This window comes from Aspergillus luchuensis, chromosome 5, assembly GCF_016861625.1.
Source record: "Aspergillus luchuensis IFO 4308 DNA, chromosome 5, nearly complete sequence".
Lineage (NCBI taxonomy): Eukaryota > Fungi > Ascomycota > Eurotiomycetes > Eurotiales > Aspergillaceae > Aspergillus > Aspergillus luchuensis.
The window spans coordinates 3,936,858-3,959,850 of NC_054853.1; the positions used below are offsets into that span (position 1 = coordinate 3,936,858).

The window sequence follows — 22,993 nt, forward strand, 5'->3', positions numbered from 1 at the left end:
GCCTTATTTGCATGATTAATGGTCCGATGATGTCGAGATAGCATTAGAAGGGGCGTCTGATATCTTTCAACAAAGCTCTTATTGTCTTGTATATATACTAGTATGAAACAGAAACAGCGCGGCGGTGTTGTGGATCCAAAGAAAGCTTCACTGTAGTAGTGTTTATCACTAGTAGTGTGTGGAAGTGGCTGCCATTACCGCGGCAGTGAGAGTAAGCTCCCCTCCCCGCGCAGGAACGGCGGCAACGTGGGGCTGCTTAGAAAACCTTCCCGTGTCCACTTTGGTCCGAACCCCTCGAACTTCGATTCATTATTCCCGCTGCTACGAGCTGTGATGTCGGACCCCAAGGATAACAAGGGCAAGGCCCCCGAGGCGCCCAAAGCTGAAGTAAGTGGCTTCCAATTCGCGAACCCGAATTTCTCATGCCCCTCAATGTTTGGAAATCGTCTAACAAGCAGCTACATTAGGATGCGCCAGGTAACAAGCTGTCCACCAAGGCAGTGGAGGCTCTGCTGGAGAGTAACGCCGCCCTGAAGAACGAGCTGGCCGGAATGGACAAGGACAAGGCTGCTGAAGCTCTACGGAAGATGGATATTGCCGAGTTGTTGACGGGTCTTGCTGTGGGCGGAAAGAACCAGAAGGACATGGCTTCGTACAAGTTCTGGCAGACACAGCCAGTGCCTCGATTCGATGAGGCGGCCAACGATGCTGGCGGACCTATCAAGATCATCGACCCTGAGAAGGTGTCCAAGACTCCCGATACGCTGATCGAAGGATTTGAGTGGGCAACGCTGGACCTGACCAACGACGACGAACTCCAAGAACTGTGGGATCTGTTGACATACCATTACGTCGAGGATGACAATGCTATGTTCCGGTTCAGATATTCCAAGTCATTTTTGCACTGGTTGGTCTATCTGATTAAGTTCTCGACACATTTTACTGACTATGATGGGCTCCAGGGCTTTGATGTCTCCGGGCTGGAAGAAGGAATGGCACGTCGGTGTCCGCGCGAGCAAGTCTAAGAAATTGGTCGCTTCGATCTGCGGTGTTCCCACGGAAGTTCGCGTTCGTGATCAGAAGATCAAGGTGACGGAGATCAACTTCCTGTGCATTCACAAGAAGTTGCGCTCCAAGCGTCTGACTCCCGTCCTTATCAAGGAGATCACCCGTCGCTGCTATCTTAGCGGTATCTACCAAGCCGTTTACACTGCGGGTGTTGTTCTGCCGACGCCTGTTAGTTCTTGCCGGTACTACCACCGCCCATTGGACTGGCTGAAGCTCTACGAAATCGGCTTCTCCCACCTCCCCCGTGGCTCCACCAAAGCACGCCAGATCACCAGGAACCACCTTCCCAGCACCACAGCAACCCCTGGCTTGCGCGTTATGGAGGCCAAGGATGTGGACGCTGTTCAGGATTTGCTGGAGCGGTATTCCAAGCGGTTTGCCTTGAACCAGGCCTTCACCCGCGAGGAAGTCGAGCATTGGTTGTTGCACAAGGAAGAGGCCGGAAAGGAGCAGGTTGTATGGTCTTACGTGGTCGAAGATGCCGAAACCCACAAGATCACCGACTTTGTCTCTTTCTACAACCTTGAGTCGACTGTGATTCAGCACCCCAAGCACGACAACGTCCGCGCCGCTTACCTGTACTACTATGGCACGGAAACTGCCTTTACCCAGGATCAGAAGGCTCTTAAGGAGAGACTGCTCATGCTGATGAATGATGCTCTGGTTCTCGCGAAGAAGGTATTGTCTTCTCAATTCCCCTTCATGTGGGATTTGTTCTTCGGACCAAACTAATCAATTCTTAGGCTAAATTCGATGTATTCAACGCACTGACCCTGCACGACAACCCTCTGTTCCTGGAGCAGCTCAAATTCGGTGCAGGTGACGGCCAGCTTCATTACTATCTGTACAATTATCGGACGGCTCCGGTCCCTGGAGGTGTCAACGATAAGAACCTTCCCGATGAGAAGAAGATGGGCGGTGTGGGTATCGTTATGCTGTAGGGTCTGGCACTCTGTTGCATTCTTGACACATATGAAACGTTCTTCCGCAATCTATGTTGCAATTAGTGGCGGCATTCGAGAAGAAACTGTGGATACTTCTATCATGAATATAAATGATGTTAAAAGCTCTGTATATCCCTAGCGATACTAGCAGCCGATGGGTGCCTGGATCTGCACCGAAAGTAGACTAGCCGTCCGACCCACTTGTGTCATGCCTCAGGTGCCAAGGCTGCCGCATGCGGGACTCGCCATCCCGTCATTAACCAAGCATCCCCCCGACTTTGTTCCTCTCCTGACCATCAACAAGTCGTGTACCTTATTTCTTGCCTTCTCGGGTGTTGATGGATTACTTCAGTCCTTCTTGCCATTCCGGCTCATCTGATTTCCTTGAGTGCCGGGGTCCTTTCCAGTAGTTGATGCACATTGATCGTCAGTCGTATACCTGAAGTGGGTTTACGTCGTCATCACTACGCGGCATCCAGGCTTAAGAATGATTGTACTGATAAAGCTAGATGAACGTGTCCTCTACTCCCCACGATTACTCCGCTGATTGGTAGCTATAACTTGGATCGCACATGGCACCATCTTGCTCAGGCGTTACCGATCATCTTACTTGTCAGCTCTTAGACCACTCTAAGACAGGATGGGAGTGGGCCAGTCGACCGAGTATGGGGGGCAGGCGTCCTCGCCAGGTTAGTAGTTCGCTGCCATCTTTCGTCATGGAGTCATGATATCGCACCGCACGATAAAGATGGCTCTTCAGAGAAAAGCAATCCTGTCTCTGACAAGACCTTAGAGGAGCTGAGCTACGTGCTTGCTGAACGGTTTGCAACTAAATGCTTCACTCCCTTGGAGTTGACCCATCTCAAAGACAACTTCTTTTCACGTGCCATTGACCAAGGCGGCTTGAAGTACTGGAATGAGAAGACTCTCTCGGATTTTCTAGGGATTCCGGATAGCAGTGAATCCCAATGTCCTCTGGATGCGGGCCCTGTGATCTTCCGCATGGTCTCGTACCTTGGGGCATTTCCTTTCCAAAACACTCTTGCTCCAAGTGTGCTAACATTTGAGGCTATGGTGAAAGTCGTTGTTTTGCTGACTGAACGATACGGAAAAGTCCTAAGACGTGCGCGCAGGGATAGGATACGGTTGCTTTTCGGAAGCCTTGCTGATGTTGGAAGAAAAAGCGTTGACCAGCAGAATAATGACGATGAAGTCCGCGAGGATGCTGATGCACCTGCGCCAAGCTCCCATGTCCCAGGGTTTGCCATCGATGAGCCGGCCAACGATGATTATGAGGACGAGGAGGACGATGACCTAGCACTAGCTGCTCTAGAATCCTTGGATGCTATCGAGGTCTTCAAGCACGACTCGCGCATGGACAGGGCTGTCTACGAAGCTCGGATATCTGCTGATACGCTCCGTCGCCTCTTGATGCTTCTAATAGTTATTTCGCCCTTAAAGCCTCTTGAGCCTGTAAAAACATACACTTCCGATCTAAACGAAGAGCGCATGAAAGCAGTTCGATCGGAGGCCGATAGCATCATGGCAGCATTCAACCATGAATCTTCTGGCGGTATAAGCTATAAGGAGTTTGCCCGGACCGTGACATCTTCATTTCCGTATCTTTTCGATCCTCTGACACCGCTGTTCGAGCATCTCCTTTTCAGCAGAAATTTGAACCTATCCCAAAAACGCAACAGGGCCGATTCTGCGGCCGATTCTGCGGCATCAGAGCCTGTCGAAGAAGCTCCAGATGATGATCTACCTTCACCCACAACGATTACGCTCCCGGGTAGCTTTGAATCCGTGATTCTCAACCCAAGCGTCATCTCACATCTGTCGTTCTTCCTCCCCTCATCCTCGGAAAGCCTAAACTTCCTGCGCGGCAATGTGCGCCTGCACCCAGTCTTCTCAACCGTGGCGCATGGCTCCTCTTTAACCTCGTTTTCGCACCACGTGCTCACCTGGTCCTCAGGCACTCTCCTCATGCTCGAGGGAACCAACCCAAGCGGCGAAATGGTGACCATTGGCGCCTACCTGCCACAGCCATGGAATTCGCCTACCTCCACCCAAACCAGCTCCAAGTTCTCCAACTCCGTCCTCCCATCTCTCTTCCAGCTCTCGCCAAAACACATGCTCCTGCAAGGGAATCCCTCCTCATCCATCCAACAACAGTCAAATACCCCAGCCGCCTACTTCTCCACAAGCTCAGGTATATCAATAGGCTGCCAGATTCCCCCTTCATCGCGCAGCAATAAAAAGTCCCCCACTCCGCACGGGGCAGGCAGCTTAACCATCGACGTCAGCCTCGAGACTGCACAATTCCACGTCTCTCCCGTCGTCCGCAACGGCGTCTTCCTGCCCCCACCCCCAGGCTCTACCCCAGATACCACCGTCAAAACTACCATCGAAATCTACAACCTAGAAGTCTGGGGTCTGGTGCCCGACCCCACAACCACGTCCGCAGAGGGCGGAAAAAGCGCCGTTGAGTTACAGCAGGCGAAATGGGACTTTGAAGCTCGGGAAGCTGAACGGCGGCGCAACGTGAATCTAAAGACTGGCGGCAGTGCCGCAGAAGAAAGCGCCAGATGGTTACTGGAAACCGCAGGGTTAATCGGAGACGGTGCAGGACGACGTGCAGGAGGGAGTGTCTAACCAGAAACCTTGAAAAAAATAACAAACCCTGGACCTGATAAGATAGTAATAACAGTACTAGTTCGCAATTGAGTTGATCATCCTTCATCACCCCTCTAACCAATCAATCAAAGATCCATCCATCATCAAACAAAACTAGCAACCCAAACATCCATACTCCTCACCCTCTCCACACCCCTAACACTCATCTCACACGCATCCTTCGCCGCCAACACCACCGCCCTCTCCCTCTCATCCCTCACAACCCTCCTCACCTCCTCCTCAAACCCCCCATCAAGAACAGCCGCAACCTCCCACCTCCCATCCAACAACCCCTCCCCAGTCTGTACATACTCCTCCCTCTCGACCTTCCATCCCGCCTCCACCGCCAACTCCCTAAGCCTCTTCGGCCCCAACACCGTCCGCACATTCGAGTCACTACTCTCCCCAGGTTTCCGACACTCCAGCGCCGCCTGCGCCAGCGCAGCGAGCACATGCGGCTGCGCGGACGGGTGCGTGGCTACTAGTCCCCACTCCGCCAGCAAGAGCCGTTTACTGTGCTGCCTGACGGCGCGGAAAGTAGACAGGATAACTGCGGGAGAGGAGAAGTACCAGAGACTGTGGGCGAGGATTGCAGCGTCGAATGTCGGTGGCAGGGAGGAGAGGTAATCTAGTGGGGATTGTTGGATCCAGGTTATGCGGTGCCCTAGTGGGGATTGGCTGATGTGGGATTGGGCTTGGGAGAGGGTGTATGGGGATCCTAGGTGATGTTAGTAGGGTAGAAGGAGGAGGAGGGGAGTGATGAAAGAGGAGGGGAGTGGGGGATTTTCACCGTAATCAAGATCTGCTGGGTCAACTGCTACTACGCTGCCCTGTTCGCCTACGGCGGAGGCGAGGACGGTCGTGCAGTCGCCTTGGCCGCATCCTAGCTCGAGGAGTCTGGAGCCTGCGGGGATGGCCCAGTGCTGGAGGAGGGTTAGTCGGTGGAGGGTTTGGGAGTGTTGGATGTGGAAGTTGTTGGGGTCGTGGAGGGAGAGGCGCGCGATGGATGCGGCGGTGGTGGAGAGGTCGGTGGACATGTTAGTTGTTTTTTGTTGCTGTTTCGCTGGATGGGTGTGGGATGATGGGGTTTGGGACTATTATAGTTCTTGTTGTGGCTAATGGGGGCTGCGGATGGTGACATCTTATCTGAGGGTTAGTTAGTAGGGGAGTAAGCTGACGCAGAAACATCCCTGCAGTCTGATTTAATTTAAATTGGTTGAGTCATAAGGGACCGGTCTATTTCTCGGAAGTAGATATTTCCTTATCATTTAGATTGGTCCGTCTGAAATTGACTCAACGTATATGTCTAATTGCATAGCGCAGTAGGAGTCATAGATGGGGTAAGCACGGTATCTTGGTAGATGGGTGGGAAAGATAGCTGCGCTAAGGGAAGGAATTGTCACGATAATCAAACATACACGGAATGCATTACTCATGCATAGTCTAGGTGCTCAAACCTATATACTGTGAAACCAGTCTATCAATAATCACGCTCCCATAGGTGGAAGTCCCGTAGGCGGACCATAGAAATCCTTGAGTTCCTCTTCCTCTTCCTCCTCTACAGCGCCCTCGATATTCTCCACATCCGATTCCTCGTCCACCGTCTTACTCCGAGACTGCAACCTCCCACGCGCAGCAGGCACCGGGGTTCCGGTTTTCTTGCCGCTATCTTCTGTCTCAGGGGCCGGCTTGTTATCGTCGGGCTCTTCTCGGGGCAGACGGTATGCCAGGAATCCCTCGGGGGCGCGTTCCGCTCGGTCCATGATCTCGTTCATGTATTTGCGGACTTCGTCCGGAGGCTTCACGACACGGCCTAGAGGCTCGAGGACTTTGGGGTTGTTGGTGAAGATGCGGAATGTCACGGGTTGGTAGTATTCCTTCAGATTGGAGTCTTTGTCCTTCTCTTTCTCCTTGTTCTCCTTTTCCTTGTCCTTGTCCTTGCTATCGACCTTTTTGTCTTTAGAGTCATCCTTGTCTGTTGAGGGTTTGTTAGGAGTTTCGGATGCTTCAGCCTTCTGGTCAGCTTGCGTGCTGCTGGCTGGTGCCTTATCACCATCAGGTTTAGGTTCAGTGCCAGAAGATTCAGGTTTATCATTGGATTTCTCCTGCGGCTTGTCTTTCTCTTTATCCTCTGCTTTCCCTTTATCCTTGTCCGCTTCACCCGCTTTCTCCTTGTTCTTGTCTGCTTTCTTCGACTTGGACTTGGATGCCTTGCCTTTAGCCCGGGGGTTGGCCGTCTCAGTAGCTGACTCTAAGGGAAACGTTGCGTTTGGATCAACCTTCCTCACGAGCAGGAACGAGGCAAGAACAGTATTTCCTCCAGGGAGCCATTCCAGAATTGTGTACTCAGGAAATAGGTATCGATCACCAGAGCCTGCATGTCCGGATGTGCTGCTTCCATAGGGGGTCAGCGGTGACGTAAATTCAAAGACCACCGACTTGTAGTTCTGTCTCGGAGGGGGCGGTGGCGGAGCTGGGCGATAATACGGCGATGGCGACCCATACTGCGGAGGCCGAGATTGTATGGCAGGTGGATGGCTCTGATACGGAGGTTGTTGATAGGGTGGGTGTGGAGGTCCTGGTCGCGGCGTTGGTTGCTGCTGGGGAGGCGGCATGGGTCGTACAGCAGGGCTTGCCTGCTTTTGCGGATCCGGGGTAGGAGTTGGAGCTGGCGCCACACTAGGACTCGATACCGGCTGAGACGGGGGCTGACCTGGCGCCGCCACGCCAGGTTCTTGCTTAATTACAACCTGAGGGGCTGGCTTAGGTGCCTGTGGAGTAGGCGTTTGTGGCGGCTGTGGGACGTTCGAGTTCGGAGGAGGGTGGGTAGGGGCGGCAGACGGTGATGGTTTGGGGACTTGCACCTCGACACGCGGCGTGGACTGTGGCTGCGACTGCCCTTGGGGGGTTGACTGAGGGTTTTGCTGGGGTTTCTGCTGGGGGGGTTGCTGAGGGGGTTGCTGAACTGGCTGCGGGGGAGGCTTTTGTGCAGAGGGGGGTTGTTGCGGAGGTTGCGAAGGTTGCGGCGTTTGCTGGGGCTGGGGGTGTTGTATAGGAGTTTGTGACGGACGCGGGGGAGGATGAGAAGGAGTGGAAGGCTGGACCTGGCGCTGCTGCTGCTGTAGCCGTTGTTGCTGCTGCTCCCTTGCGCGAATGATGGCATTCAGTTCGTCAATATGAGCCTGGAAAGCGCGGAGTTGTTCTTGGGATGCTTTGCTCGAGGCCACGACGCGCATCAACGCTTTGAGCTCAGGATCGGACGCAGCTCGTGTTGCAAGCATCTGAATGACGGGATCTGGGCTAGGCTTCGGCGGTTGGGCAGACTGAGGGTGCTGGGAAGGCGATGGTCTTTGCGCGGATTGAGGGCCAGGGGGACGGTGGGGTGGCTGACTTGGAGTCCGAGCAGGATGTGAAGGGGGTGGGTGGTTTCCAGGAGTGTAGCCAGGTTGAGGTGTTCCAGGAGTCGCCGGAGAGCCTTGGGGTGGATGTTGCCGTGCATGCTGGGGCGGAGCAGGGGAGTGAGGATAGGGGTGGTATTGTTGAAAGTTGTTTGGGTGTCCATAATGAACCATCGGGCGTTGAGGGGTGGTGTATTGGATCGGCGGCGGCGCGTTGGGATCTTTGACAGTGTACAGCATCGCGTCGAACAGATGAGGCCCGACAACAATGTTGCAAGCTCCAACCTTTGACATGGTCTCCTTGGGCGGATTCTTTCCTTCAATCTGCTCCCTCTTGGTCTTCTTGGGCTTGGTCCAGTATCTCTCCAAAATGCCGTCGCTTAGCCATTTCTTCTTCGATCGTTCCAGGGAAGCTAACAGAATCGCACTGTTACTGGTCAGCGACCGAGAGCCTTGACATACACAATATGCGCTTCTGCGCGTGTAGTTAAAAGGGCACACATACCTTTCTGCATACGACTGATACTCTTTATCCGTAAGAGTAGTTGGTTGCGGCGCGGCCGTAGTCGGAAGAGGCTCTCCATCCTTTATCTTTGTAGGCAAAGGGGGTTCGGCAGGTTCCGGTGGTGGCGGAGGAGGGGGCGAAGGAGCAACGACCGGTGTAGACCCTTTCTTCTTCGACTGTTGAGGTTGAGGGGATGGTCGAGACGGAGCTTCGGAGGCTCTTCGCTTCGCCGCGGGTTCGCGACGTTCGCGGGCGGGGAGTTTGCGTTTTTCGGCCATGCTGGAATGAAAAGAATTATTGACGAGCAGTTATGCGCCAATCAAGAAGCCAGCTGATTGAAGCAGCGGACATCTCGCAGCCTCCGGGATTGACTGGTATGATGGGAAGGGATGAGAGTTGCGGAGGAGAAGGAAAAAAGGCGGCGGAGAAAGTGAAGTTGGAGGCAGAAGCTGGATCGGGCAGTTCCACCGCCGAGCCTCAGCATCCCCGGTTTAATCCTCCGCATCTTTTTCCTTATTCACCGTTCCTGCATCTAGCCAGGTCGCATTGGTGGCATTCAAGTGTGAATATCCTAGAAAATATCTGCTGTCTTGATTAGATCCTGTTGGGTGGTCGCACCTCCAGGTTTGCTTGTTACAATTGGTATACGGAGCGCACGGCGGGTTCAAAGTAAGGGCTCCCGAGACATCTCGACTTGCAGTTCGCTTTATTTCTACCTTCATATTGGCTAAACTGTGTACTGTTCAATGTAGGCTCGTAGCCACCATGGTTGAGCTTCAACCCATCTTCAAGAAGGCCTACTGGGCCCTGGCAGCCGGTGGTATCTTCTATGCCATATTCGTCTGTGCCATGACGTATCCCGTAGTCCAAAGATTGTACGTTGTTTCGTTATATGCTCGAACCACTATTCAAAGCGAGCACATTGGTTGACCTGCTGCCTACTTGTATCAGTGCCCTCTACGTCAACAAGATCAATCCCACTGCGTGGCAGGACGTCAATCTGGTCGAATCATTCGGCTTTCTCAGTATGTTAGACTGTTCCAATCTACAGGTCACCGACCAGATCATACTCAAAGGACAAGCTCATTAACTACAACGAAAGAAACTCAGGTCCAGCCATTTAATCTTGTGACTCCCGATAACGAGACACTCTACGGATGGCATCTCCTGCCCCTGCAACTGTGTCACGAGCACGAAGAGGAGCTGAATGCAAACGAACCCGACGGACCAGCAGACGACTACACCAAAACCACTGCATTCAAGCTTCTTAAGAATGACCCGAATGCCAGGGTAGTAGTCAGCTGTAAGTAGACACTATCGCACTCTAAATACAGCAGCTGATATTCCACACCAGTTCACGGCAACGCCGCCCACCTCGCATCCGCCCAGCGACCCGACATTTATCGACAAATCCTGGGACTCTCTACACCCCAGAACCCCGTTCATGTCTTTGCCATTGACTACCGCGGGTTTGGCCTCTCAACCGGCACTCCCACAGAAGAGGGTCTAATCACAGACGGAGTATCCCTGCTCAACTACCTCACCTCCGGGCCACTGAACATCTCCCCGTCACGCATCGTTGTCATGGGTCAGAGCCTAGGAACAGCCGTCAGCGCAGCCGTGGCAGAGCGCTTTGCATTCGGTTCCCCAGACCCTACTGCTATCCAGCCAGCAATCAAGGACCCGGAACCCTTCGCCGGCGTTATCCTGCTAGCATCCTTCAGCAACGTGCCAAGTCTGATAGATTCCTACAGTCTGAAGGGAATCACACCTCCAATGCTCTCCTTGCTAGCCAACTACCCTCGGGCACACAACTGGGCGAAGAGCCGCATTATCGACCGCTGGGACACCGCCGCTAGAGTGGCACGTTTGTCGGGAGTAAACACCAACATTACCAAAGACGACCCTAACCCCGCTTACGCGAACAAAGGTCTCGACCTCTTCATCATCCATGCAGCAAACGACGTCGAGATCCCCTGGCAGGAGGGCCGGCGGGTCTGGATCGCCGCCACGGGCGAGGACATCCCCGGTGGCCCTGGCAGGATAGTCCACGAACGGAAGGACTCTAACGGACCGAACGAAGTGCAAATCTGGGAGAACCAGTCGGCGAAAGACAACGCCGTCGTTAAGCGCGTCAGATGGGAGCGCGTGAGCCATGGCGGTACGTCGATATAGAACCCAACCCAACACATAATACTTGGCGTGAAAACTAACAATGAATGACAAGGCCACAACCGCGTCGCAACCTTCTCCGTCGCCGCTCTTTCAGTGATGAGGGCCTTTGAGAAGTGAATTTCATGCCGCCATATCTCGCCGTCAACCCCACATAGACTATTATTAGATATTACAGGCTAAATGCAGACTGGGGCTTTCACATGGCAGGTATAGCCTCAAATTCTGGTAGCCAATAGAAACCTGGAAATGAGCGAGATGTAAAAGGAATCGCGAAAATCCACTTATAAGGCGGGCCAATCAAGAGGGGGGGTTGGGGATGCGTTGACGCGACTGAAGAGTCTGTATTCACTGTCAGTTGTTCTAGAGCTTGTGGCTGTGTTCTATAGAGGTACTGTAAGTCGCTTGCATATGGGTGTCGGTCTCGTGTTTTGGATGGGTAGGTATATCGGTGCTTGGTTTGGAATATATACTCGTTGGATGAGTGACTGCGGTTCGGAGAAGGACATAGAGTAGTACAGCAAAAACGAGCAAGGCACAGAAGAAATGACCAACACCATGAAATTATTTGGAGACTTGCATTAAAGGGGGAGAAGGAAAGGCAGTAACTGACATATTTGAATGAGACTTTCAGTTTTATGGTAGTACTAACGGGTTACCCGGATTTGAACTACGTTAAACTGTACGTCCTTTTCACCACCCAGGAATTGCTTTATAGCCCAGTATATGCTTTAAATTGAATATATGAGAGGAGATATAGAGACCTTTAGGTCAAATATGTACAGTCTGAAACCGAAATGAGCTGTCTCGGGGATGGACGGCCGGGTACTCTACCAACCCGGCCCCATGGCACTGACTGAGAATTTTCCGACGCCCACAGGGCCCGTCTAGATTGCTTTATAAATAATACATGGCGCCAAATTATCTAAGCATAATGAGAACATCGTCTTCGTAGGGAATACACGCCGAGAAGGGAAGAGGTAGGAGGGAGGATAGAGCGCGGGAGAGGGATTGCAGGTTCAAGAACCCCGAAAGGAGACGTAATGGGTATACTTTTGAGCTGCATCACTGGTGTATGGTAGCTTCAGAAGGTGGGTCTACCTCCGTAAAGCTGTTCCAAGCATCAAGCCACAGGATTGAGACAGGCTTATTTCTTGTGTCTGTCGGCCTGGGCCTTCTGGTACTTGGCGATGAGGTCCTTCCTATAAGTGGATTCTTATTAGTATCGGCTTAATGATATATGCGGGGATACGGTGACTTACTGGAGGTGGGGAGGTGCCCTCTCGTAGTGGCTGAACTCCATGGTGTATTCACCCTTACCCTGGGTAGCCGCACGCAGGTGGGAACTGATACCGAACATGCCGTTCAGACTGCAGTCCGCATACACGGTGAACTCATCGACACCGACCTCAGAGTCGTTGATAGTAGCATTACGCTTGTTCAAGAGAGCGATAACGTCACCCTGGAACTCAGACGGGGCCGTCACGACAGTCTTCATGATGGGCTCGAGGACAGCAGGGTTACTCTCCTTGAAAGCCTTACGGAAAGCCTGCTGGGTGGCGTTCTTGAAGGCCATTTCAGACGAATCAGTCATGTGGGTAGCACCATCGTTGATGACCATCTTGGTACCAAGGACCTTGTGTCCAATCAGAGGACCCTTATCACAAGAGAGGTGGAATCCCTTCTCACAAGCGAAGAGGAACTTCTCCGAGATACTTCCACCAACAATCTGTTCCTCGAACACGTTCTCGCCAAGGCTGCCTGTCGGCTCCATCCAACCAACGACACGGGCGTAGTCACCAGGACCACCAGATTGCTTCTTCAGCAGGTGGTCGAACTCGACACGGTCGCCAATGGTCTCACGGTAGGCAACCTGAGGTGGGCCAGTCTCACAGTCGACGCGGTATTCACGGCGCATACGCTCGAGGTAAATTTCGAGGTGCAGTTCACCCATACCAGAGATAAGAGTTTGTTCACTCTCCGCATCGAAGGTGACACGGAAAGTCGGGTCCTCTCTCTGGAAACGTGCCATGGCCTTGGAGAAGTTGGCACCATCCTTGTTGTTCTTAGGCTTGATGGACAGGGAGATGACGGGTTCGGGGACGAACATGGAGGACATGGTGTAGCCCAGCTGTCCATCAGTGAAGGTGTCACCGGAGGCACACTCGACACCGAAGACAGCACAAATCTCACCAGCTCCGACCTCAGTAACGTCCTCCATCTCGTTAGAGTGCATGCGAACAATACGAGGGATCTTGACCTTCTTATCGTTGCGCGCATTGTAGACGAAAGAGCCCTTGCGGAGAGTACCTTGGTACACACGGATATAGGTCAACTGACCGAAGTTGCTCTCTTCCAGCTTGAATGCAAGACCGACCATGGGCAGAGAGTTGTAGGGGACGAGCTTCACAGAAGCCTCGTTGCGCTTCTTGTCAAGAGCAAGGTTCTGCACTTCGGAGGGGTTGGGAAGGTAGTCGATGACACCATCCAGCATAGGCTGCACGGACTTGTTCGCCAGTGCAGATCCCATGAAGACAGGGGTGAACTTCAGGTTGATGGTTGCCCGACGGATGGCCTGTCTCATTTGGTCCTCGGTGGGCGTTTCCTCCATGAGGAAGATTTCGGCAATTTCGTCATCAACGTCAGCGAGGGTCTCGATAAGCATCTGCCTTCTTTCCTCCGCCACAGCCTTAACCTTCTCCGGGATCTCATCGGTCTCGAAAAGCTCCTCACCACTGGGTCCACGGTTGTAAATCGCCTTCATGCGAAGCAGATCGACAACGCCCTCGAACTCGTCCTCAGCACCAATGGGCACCTGAACAGCGGCAGCGGGGATCTTAAGCTTCTTGTTGATCTGGTCAACAGCCTTGAAGGGGTTGGCACCCATACGGTCCATCTTGTTGACGAAGGAAATTCTAGGTACGTTGTAACGTCTCATCTGGCGGTCAACGGTGATGGTTTGGGATTGGACACCGGAAACAGCACACAAAATCATGACAGCACCATCCAAAACGCGCAGCGCTCTCTCGACTTCGATGGTGAAGTCAATGTGACCCGGAGTATCAATCAAGTTGAGGTGGTACTTCTGGTCCTTGCCCTCGGCGTCCTTCTTGACCCAGTCACAGAAAGTTGCGGCGGACTGGATGGTGATACCCTTCTCACGCTCCAGGTCCATGGAGTCCATCTTCGCACCAACGGCATCACGACCACGGACTTCGTGAATAGCCTTGATACGTCCAGTGTAGAAAAGGACGCGCTCGGTACATGTGGTCTTACCACTGTCGATGTGTGCCTAGAATGACTATTAGATGCGAATAATCCAAGCAACTCTTATCCACAATGTCCTTACAGCAATACCAATGTTCCGAACACGGGACAGACGTGCTGCTTCGACGGGGTCAAGGTTTTCGATGATGGCCTCTTGCGACAGGGTGTCGGGGTTGGCAGCGGCAGCCTCAAGCCTATGTTTATTTGAAAACAACGATCAGTAATTGGTCAAATTAAAGTGCTTCTATTTGAACAAAGGCAGCATTTAAGATAGACAGGACGTAGTAGATGCTTACACAGCAGCAGCAGTAGCAGAAGCGTTCCTCCTCTGCTGGAAGTGTTTGCTCAGGGTAGACTGATAAGCCGGAGCCAAAGTAGGTGAACGGAGAGCAGCCGTCGAAGCGCATCGCCGAGTCAAGAAGTTCTGGGACTGAAGACGGACAGAAGATCTGGTCAATCCAGAAACAGCGCGGCATGGAAGCCGCGCAAGAGTAGGAGTCCTCATGATGATCTCCGTGCACACCGAATCTCAATCAAACGTTGGCGCTCTTTGAGTCCCCAGGCGTCTCGATCTTTTCTGCGGCTCCGAAAAAAAGTTCGGGGAAGCCAGGCACGCAGTCACGTGAGCTATACTAGGATTGATTGGCCTCCGCTTTCCCCGGGCGCCATTGCAGCCAATGATCTTTGGCTTGATTCTCATCCTAGTCAAATATGAGGAGTCTAGAGGGATGTTGTATTGGAAGGTGCTGCAATTGTACATCCTTCCCGATAAGCTATATCTATCACCCGGAAAGTGCACCGAAGGCGTGTCTCTTCCGGCTTCGGACCCATCAAAACTGGTGAAGCCGTGCTCTAGACCTTCAGGTACAGAGACGGCAGAATTGTGTAATGGAAATACCGTTGGTCCCGATATATTTCATACCGGTACAGTGCGGTAGAATCGCTCACCGCCTTGTTCTCCGCCACCGTCCGTTGATCATCAATCATAGATGCAATCATTTACTATTTCCAGCAATCACTATAGAACTGTACCGCATTGATACTTCTTAGCTACCCAGTCGGTGCCCTGTGGACCATTTTATATAATTTCCGTCCAAATGCGACCGTCTCTGAGACTTCTGGCTTCCGTATCCCGCAGCCAGCCCTCGAAGCTCAGAAAGCCAACCGTTAGCCTCGATCATGTGTGTAACCATCGCTAGTTGAGTCGTTCATGCGCTGATATGACCGGAAGTTCATCCAAAGGCAACGAGTCATTTCTCTATGGCGTGATATTGTGCGAGCGCTCAATAGTCAGTCCATATCTATACTACTCATAGCAATCATGCACCATGCTGATAGAGCCGCAGAAATACCCAGCTCGTCCACCAAGGATGAACTGCACAGATATGCTCGTGGGGAGTTTGAGCGTAATAGAAACGTTACAGATTTGGTATGGCTTCCTTACCTTTACAGTATAGCACCAGACTGACGAGTACGGATAGCAACATATTCGTTATCTTATCTCGGTAAGTTTCCCAAGTGTTCTTTCATGGACAAACAGCCTAACTATGCATAGACCGGAAAGTCCGAGTTCGATATGATGAGGCGGTATATTGACGAGCAGGTTGTCGGCTAAGGGGGAAATTTCGCCAGGATCAGCACTAATTAAGATACAGGCTAAGGCCCAGAGAAATGAGATCAAGAGTTAAGAGATGGAGAGTGATATTCTGACAAAAATCGAATGCATATATGTACAATATCATAGATACCCAAACCAACATGAGAATCAAGTAAGAAACCCAACAACACTTCTTTTTGCCAACCTTACTGCCTCGACAACAACTCCTTCACAGCACTTAGTACCCCAATTGGCTTCTGTTCGGATGGCTCAATAGCAGAGCGAGCAGCATCCTGCTCAGGGAAAGACTTCTTAGCATTTGCGGCCTCGTTTGCCGCGGCCTCAATAGCCGCATGACGCTCCCGCCAGCCTCTGTCTTCCTTATCACGGATCTCCAACTCGCGCAGCCAAGCGTCCCGCTTTTCCTGGCTCTTGCGTGCCTCTACCATCTGCTCGAACTCCCTCCGTTGCTTCCGCTCGCTACCATAGTACATTCCTCCGGCGACCACGGCGATAAGGGTGAAGAATTGGGCGTAGATACGAGCACGGAACATCTTATTCATCTCGACGGAGTCGCCGGCCTTCATCGACCGGTAGGCCCGGTACAGTGCGTAGGAAGTGGCAGCACATCCTAGGTTCAAGTAAGTTAGCTAAGCTTGGTTGAAGAAATGTGGCGTCTGAGCTTCAATGGTATGCCTACCTAGCGGGATCAGAGGCTCTTCCTTGAGACGTCTGCGGAACTTTTGGAGCGAAGTCTCCTCTTGGAACTGACTGCACAAATAAATCTGTTAGAACTAGCTGAGCCACCAGTCTATGATCTGTATTCGAAAGGAGGCAAATACGTACGGATGTTCTTCAAAAGACGATGGGAGAGGCTCGCTCATCTTGCTATAATAATTACTGTGACCTGCTATCAAGTGTGGCGATCGGCGAAGGGGCTCGGAGAGGCTGGGGCCGCTGAAGCTAGAAGCTAATCAAATCTGCAAGTCATTAGCCAAGAGTTTGTAGGATTGAGGAGGCAGCCAAAGCTGCACACAAATGCCAACCTTGGGTTGATGAGTAGCGCCCTGTCCGGAGAGAAAAGTACATGCGTTGCGCGTGCACCCGGACAACATGACGTCGGAAGGAACAAGCATACGGAGGAGATAATTTTCGTATTATTGAATACGGTATGTTACGCAGAGGCACTGTAATCACTTGTACCTTCCTTTAGTCTTCTATCAGGCCATACTTCGGACAGATGACCGGTTTGTGCTATGCCTCGACTGTTCTACACTGTATACCAGGTGCTTTTTCCTGTCAAGAATAGCCTCATAGAGCCGAAACTTAGAGTTACAGATCTTCAATATATGGAGATGATAATGTACCTTCGTGAGACGCCTGCTCTTGACCATAGTATTACCAAGTCAAGTTATCACTGATGATCTTGGATAAATCAAGTCAAAGGATCACTTCCGATGGCGGATCATGTGAATAATTTCTGCTTTTGCCTATTCCTTGATTGGGCAAAGTTTTGGGAAAAGCGCACCCGGAGTTTTCTTAACCTCGACAGGTGGTTCATCAAGCTTGTGAGACTCGAAGCCTGTCATAGGATAACATCTGACCTCATTGGCTGGGAAGAAGCATGTACGTAAAGACTTTCCTACGTTTCCTGGTGGTGGTGCATGGATTCCTTCAGGCCCACTTCAACCATGAATAGCATTACGGGGTAAGTATATGAAGACCGCAATGTCTGAGAAAAATATTGAGTAGGCAGTTTGTTGCCGCTTCCGCGGAATACTTAAGGGGGGGAATTGCAAGAATACTACCTCGATAATAGTACTATGATCCTGCGACGCCCAAATATGCTCCTGAATTCTTTGCATGTCTTTTCTTATTCCTCAACATAAACAATTTTTCAACTATTCCCGGCCTAGAACTTAGGGCTGGAATGGAGGGTTGATGACATAAAACTTTTCCGCTCCGATCACGGAATTCCCCACGGAATACACCTGATTGACTCGGATCTAGTGCCACCGCCGGACTTTTCGTTTGGTTGACTCAGAGGATTTCCGCCGGACTCTGGTCTTTGTCTTTGTTCTTATCACATCCAATTCTCTCACATATACCCCACAAAGACGCCATAATGCCGGGCGAAGTCACTGAGAACGGCGTTCCGTACCCCGTCACTACTAAGTTGGACAACCTGACCCTGAACGAGCGTTCTGCTGCTCCGTCTCCCACTTCGGACAAGGTGGATGGCCAGGAGCGATCAAAAGTCGATTATGGCATCCCTGACGCCTTCCTGCTTCCCAATGGAACCCCAGACGTGAGTCTACACTGGAGTTTTATGTCCTCTATCTAATTACTCATGCCATTCATGTGTCTAGTATCTCCGGTTGATCCTGACGTCCCGTGTCTACGACATTATCGAGGAGACCCCACTTCACCATGCGGTCAACATCAGCAATCGCTTGGAGTGCCGTGTGCTCCTCAAGAGAGAGGATCTTCTCCCTGTGTTCAGTTTCAAGCTTCGTGGAGCCTACAACAAGATGGCGCACTTGACCCACGAACAACGATGGAAGGGAGTCATTGCGTGTTCAGCAGGTGGGTGGCGTCGGGGTGAACTAAATCGTGGTGACACTCGTCGACTGACATAATGAAAAGGAAACCATGCGCAGGGCGTTGCTTACTCCGCTCGGAAATTGAAGATTCCCGCGACTATTGTTATGCCATCGGGCACCCCCGCTATCAAGCATTTAAATGTCGCCCGCCTGGGTGGTAGCGTGGTCCTGCACGGAGACGACTTCGACGCAGCTAAGCAAGAAGCATACCGGTTGCAGGAGCAACACGGACTGACCATGATCCCCCCCTTCGATGACCCCTACGTGATCGCTGGACAAGGCACCATTGGCATGGAGATATTGCGCCAAGCCAATCTGCAGAAGCTGGAGGCTGTCTTTTGTGCCGTCGGTGGAGGAGGTCTGATTGCTGGCATTGGAGTCTACCTTAAGCGCATCGCACCGCACGTGAAGATCATTGGCGTTGAGGCCCAGGATGCCAATGCCATGGCTCAGTCTCTCGACTCTGGTTCTAGAGTGTTCCTGAAGGACGTGGGACTGTTCGCAGACGGTGCTGCTGTCAAGTCTGTCGGAGAGGAGAACTACCGACTTGCGCGTGAAGTCATCGATGAGGTCGTTCAGGTCACAACAGATGAGACATGCGCCGCCATCAAGGATGCGTTCGAGGACACACGGTCTATCATTGAACCGGCGGGTGCTCTGGCTCTGGCCGGTCTCAAGAAGTACGCCACAAACAACCCCAGCCCAGACACGAGCAGGGAGCTGTGCGCTATCGCCTCCGGAGCAAACATGGATTTCGACCGCCTGCGCTTTGTTGCTGAGCGTGCGGCTCTGGGAGAGCGGAAGGAAGCGCTTCTGAGCGTCAGGATCCCCGAGAAGCCGGGCGCTTTTGCGAAGCTCGTTGAGGTTGTTCTCCCTCATGCAGTTACCGCGTTCAGCTACCGTTACGCCCGTGATTCGTCGGCCGATGTTCTGATGGGCATCTCCTTGTCCGCCGCTACTGGCCGGGATGATTTGGCCAAGATTATTAGCCAATTGGTACGAGGTGGCATGGATACGAAGGATCTCAGTGATGACGAGCTGGCGAAGAGACACTTGCGCTTCCTGGTTGGTGGTCGCAGCGACGTCGCGGATGAACGGCTGTTCATGTTTGAGTTCCCCGAACGTCCTGGTGCTCTCGCCAAGTTCTTGACGACCCTTCGTCCCAATCAGAACATCTCTCTGTTCCACTACCGTAACTACGGTGGTGATGTTGGCAAGGTGCTTGCGGGTATCCAATGCCCCGAGAACGAGAAGGCAGAGCTGGAGGCTTTCCTCAGCGATCTGGCTTACCCCTTCACTGAACATACCGATTCTCCTACCTACAAGACCTTCTTGCGGTAGAGGAATCCGGTACAATATTTGCTTTTCCCTGATCACATTAGAGTTCTAGAAAACACAGTGTGGGCCGTTGATGGATTTTGTTTGAAATGTTTAGGCGTTCTATTGGGCATGTGGAAGATAGACCGATCTGTGTATCTAAGTTTGGGGCTTTTCTTCGTATATACTTTAATGAAGCATGATACTCACTCCATAATATATCTATATCAGCCATAAAAAAGTAAAGTTCGTTGTCTTGCGAGATGTTTATAGTGAATGCTTCGGGATTAGTGGCAGCCAAACATGATTGGTCGGACATCGGAACTCGGCGGTACAGTAACTCCGGCCAGCATTTGCTCCGAAAGGATTCCGAACATTTGATGATGAGAGGTGCCAATATAGCTGTCTCGAGTCTAGATTCCCTCGAGATCCTCCCTTCTCTCGCAGATTTTCGGCGGCCATAGAATTATCGTCTATCCGCCAACCGACACCATGCTGTCTTTCCGTTCCGTCTTTGGGGCCTCGACCGGTGCCCTCCGTCAAATTCTCCCCTCCTTCTCTCGCCGGTCCGCCGCTCTCGTTTCGCGCCCTTTCTCCCAAATCGCTCGCCTCTCCCTTGGCAACGGCCTTCGCCTTTTGCGCTCTGGAAAGCAGACCAACAATGTCGGAGTTGCTAGTGTGGGGTCCACATTGAGACAAGTTGAGCAGGTCCGGGGGATGAAGACTCGTTCGTCGGTGAAGCGGTTGTGTGATGGCTGCAAGGTATGCCGTGATTCTATCTGAATCGGCGTGTTTGTCTACTGTTGCAGAAGTTTGCATTTATTGGGGTTTGTGTGTACTTTGTTGGAATGAGGCTAATACAGTGGACCTGCAGCCTGTGCGGAGAAAGAACCGCGTCTACATTATCTGGTAAGATTACACTGATATGAGCTGCAAAGCTCACTATAGTATAGTATGATCGCTGACATGCATTTTTCTGCAATAGCTCCAAGAACCCGAAGCACAAGCAGCGCCAAGGGAAATAGATGGATGGGAACGATTGCGAGAGCATGAGAGAATGAGCGTACCTTCGAACGAGATTTGCTTGCATTGAACATCAACTGAAGCCGATGGAAGAGCTAGCATTACTTGCATGACCTCTGCCTGACCTTGCGACGGTGGTAAACAAATCGTGGATAGATGTATTGTGGGTATACGGCTACTACTACTGGGTCTCGACATTGGGAAAACCGCGCATTTGCTATGGGATACGACCAACTGGTTGGTTAGGCGCTTTATTGCATTGTCTGTACATTAATTGTGTCTATATATTGGAATTCTCTTTCTTCAATTACTTTTTCCCGGGTGAACTTTCATCTTGGTGGTTGTTTGGGGGTTAGTCGTACTTCCGATGCGCGGAGCCCTCATGCGATACTTTTCCTGATCCGACGGTTCCATGATTCTGCTTCTCTTGCATCCTCGCCTCCTCGACATATGCGGGGTATCTCTCTTCATGATCAGGTTCGAAGCCATGCTCAATTTACTGACCGATCGACTCCGCACGGTTTGCATTTCTTCCCGAGGCAGCATGCAAGGGATGCTCCTAGGCTCGTCCATATTCGAATGATGTCGAATATAGCATTCCACTGATTGTTCAATCGCCGACAGACCCCTGTTTACAACCTGCATCAGCATACCTGGTGAAGTCACACTCCTTCTATCATAATCTTTGGAATGTGCTGGCACATTGATGCAGGATCCTGAAGGAATAGTCTGCCAGCAACACCCTTAACTCTTGCGCTCTCAGTCATCGTCATGGCACGATTCTGGGTAGGAATCTTCTCTTTATGGTCCATCCCAGCAACCACTGCACTAAGCAGCTCGTACACTTTCTCCGACTCACTCATCTCCCAACAAGTCTTGGACGGCGAGAACTTCCTCAACCATGACGGCGTCCGTGGTCCCTATGTGGACCGCATATCATACGGAATCAGTCGGGACCCTCCAGCACAATGCTCCGTTGACCAAGTGATCATGGTCAAACGACACGGTGAACGATATCCCGCATCAGACGAGGGGACTTCCATTGAACAGGCCCTGAAGAAAGTCAACGACTCCATCGCAGGTAACTACAGTGGCGGCGATCTAGCATTCCTAAGTAACTGGACCTACTTCGTCCCATCTGACTGCTACGAGGCGGAGACCTCGACAGGGCCATATGCAGGACTAACAAGCGCATACAACCATGGCAGGGCGTACCGCCAGCGCTATGGGAATCTTTATAACGAGTCGACCATTCTCCCGTTATTCACTGCCGACTTCCAACGAATCATCAGCACAGCGCAGAACTTCGGACAAGGATTTCTCGGGAATGATAGCTACGCCACCAAGGCAGCGCTCAACATCATCTCTGAATCTGACAGCCAGGGCGCAGATAGTCTGACACCAACATGTCATGTACAGGACGATGATGCACAGAGCATTTGCGACGACATGCCGTACTATCTGCCTCAGTTCGATGTCGCTGCGGACAGACTGAACGCTCAGTATCAGGGTCTCAACCTGAACTGGACTGACGTATACTCACTTATACGTGAATACCCCTTCTCATCTATACCTATTAAAACGATGCACACACTAACAATGGGCAGTAATGACCGCCTACGAGCTCAACACGCGCTCCTCATCACCCTGGATCGACGTCTTCACCACAGACGAATGGATCAGTTTCGCACATGTCTGGAACGTCAACTACTACTACTGCGCAGGGTAAACCCCCAAATCCCAAGCAAGCTTCAGCCATATCATACCACCACGATATGAACATCCAGTACTAATAACAATGACAATGCCACCAACAGCCCCGGCAACAAATACACCCGCGCCCTCGGCGCCCTCTACCTAAACGCAACCCTCACCCTCCTCCAACAAGGCCCCTCCTCAGCCGGCCCTCTCTTCTTCAACTTGTACTTCCCCCCTCCCCCTCCCCCTTCCTCTCACACTAACAATGAATCCAACCAGCTGTCACGACACCAACATAACCCCCATAATAACCGCCCTCGGCATCGCCACGCCCACCACCCCCCTGAACAAAACCCGCATCCCCTTCCCCCCATCCGCCTGGTCCGCCCCAGACCTAGTCCCGATGGGCGGGCGTCTCACCATCGAGCGAATGAACTGCACTGATTCTGCCCTCGCGCCGGGCGGGATCTTCGTCCGACTGGTCCTGAACGAGGCGGTCGTGCCGTTGGAGGACTGTCAGAGTGGGCCGGGGTATTCGTGTCCGTTGGACGAGTACGCGGATTTTGTGGGAAGCTTGCCGAGTTATGTGAGTGAGTGTGAGGTTCCTGAGGATGATAAGCAAAACATGGAGTTTTGGTGGGGGTGGAATACTTCGACGGCGGAGAATTTTAGGATGGGGGGAAGGTGTGGGGGGTTGGCTTGATTGATTATTCTTTTCATGTAGT

The 22,993-nt window shown here is 52.0% G+C and overlaps 11 protein-coding genes across 11 annotated transcripts; 7 read left to right on the forward strand and 4 right to left on the reverse strand.

Annotated features, from left to right (window-relative positions):
• Positions 1 to 333: 333 nt before the first annotated feature.
• Positions 334 to 2,009, forward strand: NMT1_2 (glycylpeptide N-tetradecanoyltransferase swoF; the record flags this gene model as incomplete). The annotated part of the gene is made up of 4 exons (XM_041691190.1): positions 334 to 387; positions 468 to 907; positions 963 to 1,746; positions 1,812 to 2,009. The coding sequence occupies 4 exons, from the start codon at positions 334 to 336 to the stop codon at positions 2,007 to 2,009; spliced, it is 1,476 nt and encodes a 491-aa protein (XP_041544700.1).
• Positions 2,010 to 2,652: 643 nt separating this feature from the next.
• RTC5 (restriction of telomere capping protein 5) lies at positions 2,653 to 4,667 on the forward strand (the record flags this gene model as incomplete). The annotated part of the gene is made up of 2 exons (XM_041691191.1): positions 2,653 to 2,701; positions 2,806 to 4,667. 2 exons carry the CDS (start codon positions 2,653 to 2,655, stop codon positions 4,665 to 4,667), a joined length of 1,911 nt encoding a protein of 636 aa, XP_041544701.1.
• A 125-nt stretch (positions 4,668 to 4,792) lies between these two features.
• Positions 4,793 to 5,725, reverse strand: AKAW2_51281A (class I SAM-dependent methyltransferase; the record flags this gene model as incomplete). Its single annotated transcript, XM_041691192.1, has 2 exons — positions 4,793 to 5,406; positions 5,479 to 5,725. 2 exons carry the CDS (start codon positions 5,723 to 5,725, stop codon positions 4,793 to 4,795), a joined length of 861 nt encoding a protein of 286 aa, XP_041544702.1.
• Positions 5,726 to 6,175: 450 nt separating this feature from the next.
• On the reverse strand, positions 6,176 to 8,869 carry AKAW2_51282A (uncharacterized protein; the record flags this gene model as incomplete). Its single annotated transcript, XM_041691193.1, has 2 exons — positions 6,176 to 8,513; positions 8,592 to 8,869. 2 exons carry the CDS (start codon positions 8,867 to 8,869, stop codon positions 6,176 to 6,178), a joined length of 2,616 nt encoding a protein of 871 aa, XP_041544703.1.
• A 487-nt stretch (positions 8,870 to 9,356) lies between these two features.
• AKAW2_51283S (alpha/beta hydrolase) lies at positions 9,357 to 10,883 on the forward strand (the record flags this gene model as incomplete). Its single annotated transcript, XM_041691194.1, has 5 exons — positions 9,357 to 9,466; positions 9,543 to 9,616; positions 9,694 to 9,894; positions 9,946 to 10,752; positions 10,819 to 10,883. The coding sequence occupies 5 exons, from the start codon at positions 9,357 to 9,359 to the stop codon at positions 10,881 to 10,883; spliced, it is 1,257 nt and encodes a 418-aa protein (XP_041544704.1).
• Positions 10,884 to 11,910: 1,027 nt separating this feature from the next.
• Positions 11,911 to 14,535, reverse strand: MEF1 (elongation factor G; the record flags this gene model as incomplete). Its single annotated transcript, XM_041691195.1, has 4 exons — positions 11,911 to 11,965; positions 12,026 to 14,055; positions 14,113 to 14,224; positions 14,327 to 14,535. 4 exons carry the CDS (start codon positions 14,533 to 14,535, stop codon positions 11,911 to 11,913), a joined length of 2,406 nt encoding a protein of 801 aa, XP_041544705.1.
• A 592-nt stretch (positions 14,536 to 15,127) lies between these two features.
• Positions 15,128 to 15,645, forward strand: AKAW2_51285S (LYR motif-containing protein 2; the record flags this gene model as incomplete). Its single annotated transcript, XM_041691196.1, has 5 exons — positions 15,128 to 15,211; positions 15,262 to 15,319; positions 15,377 to 15,459; positions 15,512 to 15,535; positions 15,586 to 15,645. 5 exons carry the CDS (start codon positions 15,128 to 15,130, stop codon positions 15,643 to 15,645), a joined length of 309 nt encoding a protein of 102 aa, XP_041544706.1.
• Positions 15,646 to 15,833: 188 nt separating this feature from the next.
• Positions 15,834 to 16,511, reverse strand: rcf1 (respiratory supercomplex assembly factor RCF1; the record flags this gene model as incomplete). Its single annotated transcript, XM_041691197.1, has 3 exons — positions 15,834 to 16,258; positions 16,328 to 16,398; positions 16,474 to 16,511. The coding sequence occupies 3 exons, from the start codon at positions 16,509 to 16,511 to the stop codon at positions 15,834 to 15,836; spliced, it is 534 nt and encodes a 177-aa protein (XP_041544707.1).
• Positions 16,512 to 17,752: 1,241 nt separating this feature from the next.
• Positions 17,753 to 19,571, forward strand: ILV1 (threonine dehydratase, biosynthetic; the record flags this gene model as incomplete). The annotated part of the gene is made up of 3 exons (XM_041691198.1): positions 17,753 to 17,935; positions 17,997 to 18,213; positions 18,274 to 19,571. The coding sequence occupies 3 exons, from the start codon at positions 17,753 to 17,755 to the stop codon at positions 19,569 to 19,571; spliced, it is 1,698 nt and encodes a 565-aa protein (XP_041544708.1).
• Positions 19,572 to 20,039: 468 nt separating this feature from the next.
• On the forward strand, positions 20,040 to 20,572 carry AKAW2_51288S (50S ribosomal protein L36; the record flags this gene model as incomplete). Its single annotated transcript, XM_041691199.1, has 3 exons — positions 20,040 to 20,309; positions 20,422 to 20,456; positions 20,533 to 20,572. 3 exons carry the CDS (start codon positions 20,040 to 20,042, stop codon positions 20,570 to 20,572), a joined length of 345 nt encoding a protein of 114 aa, XP_041544709.1.
• A 769-nt stretch (positions 20,573 to 21,341) lies between these two features.
• On the forward strand, positions 21,342 to 22,971 carry PHO5_1 (histidine phosphatase family protein; the record flags this gene model as incomplete). Its single annotated transcript, XM_041691201.1, has 4 exons — positions 21,342 to 22,119; positions 22,178 to 22,295; positions 22,388 to 22,492; positions 22,548 to 22,971. 4 exons carry the CDS (start codon positions 21,342 to 21,344, stop codon positions 22,969 to 22,971), a joined length of 1,425 nt encoding a protein of 474 aa, XP_041544710.1.
• Between the last annotated feature and the right edge of the window lie 22 nt (positions 22,972 to 22,993).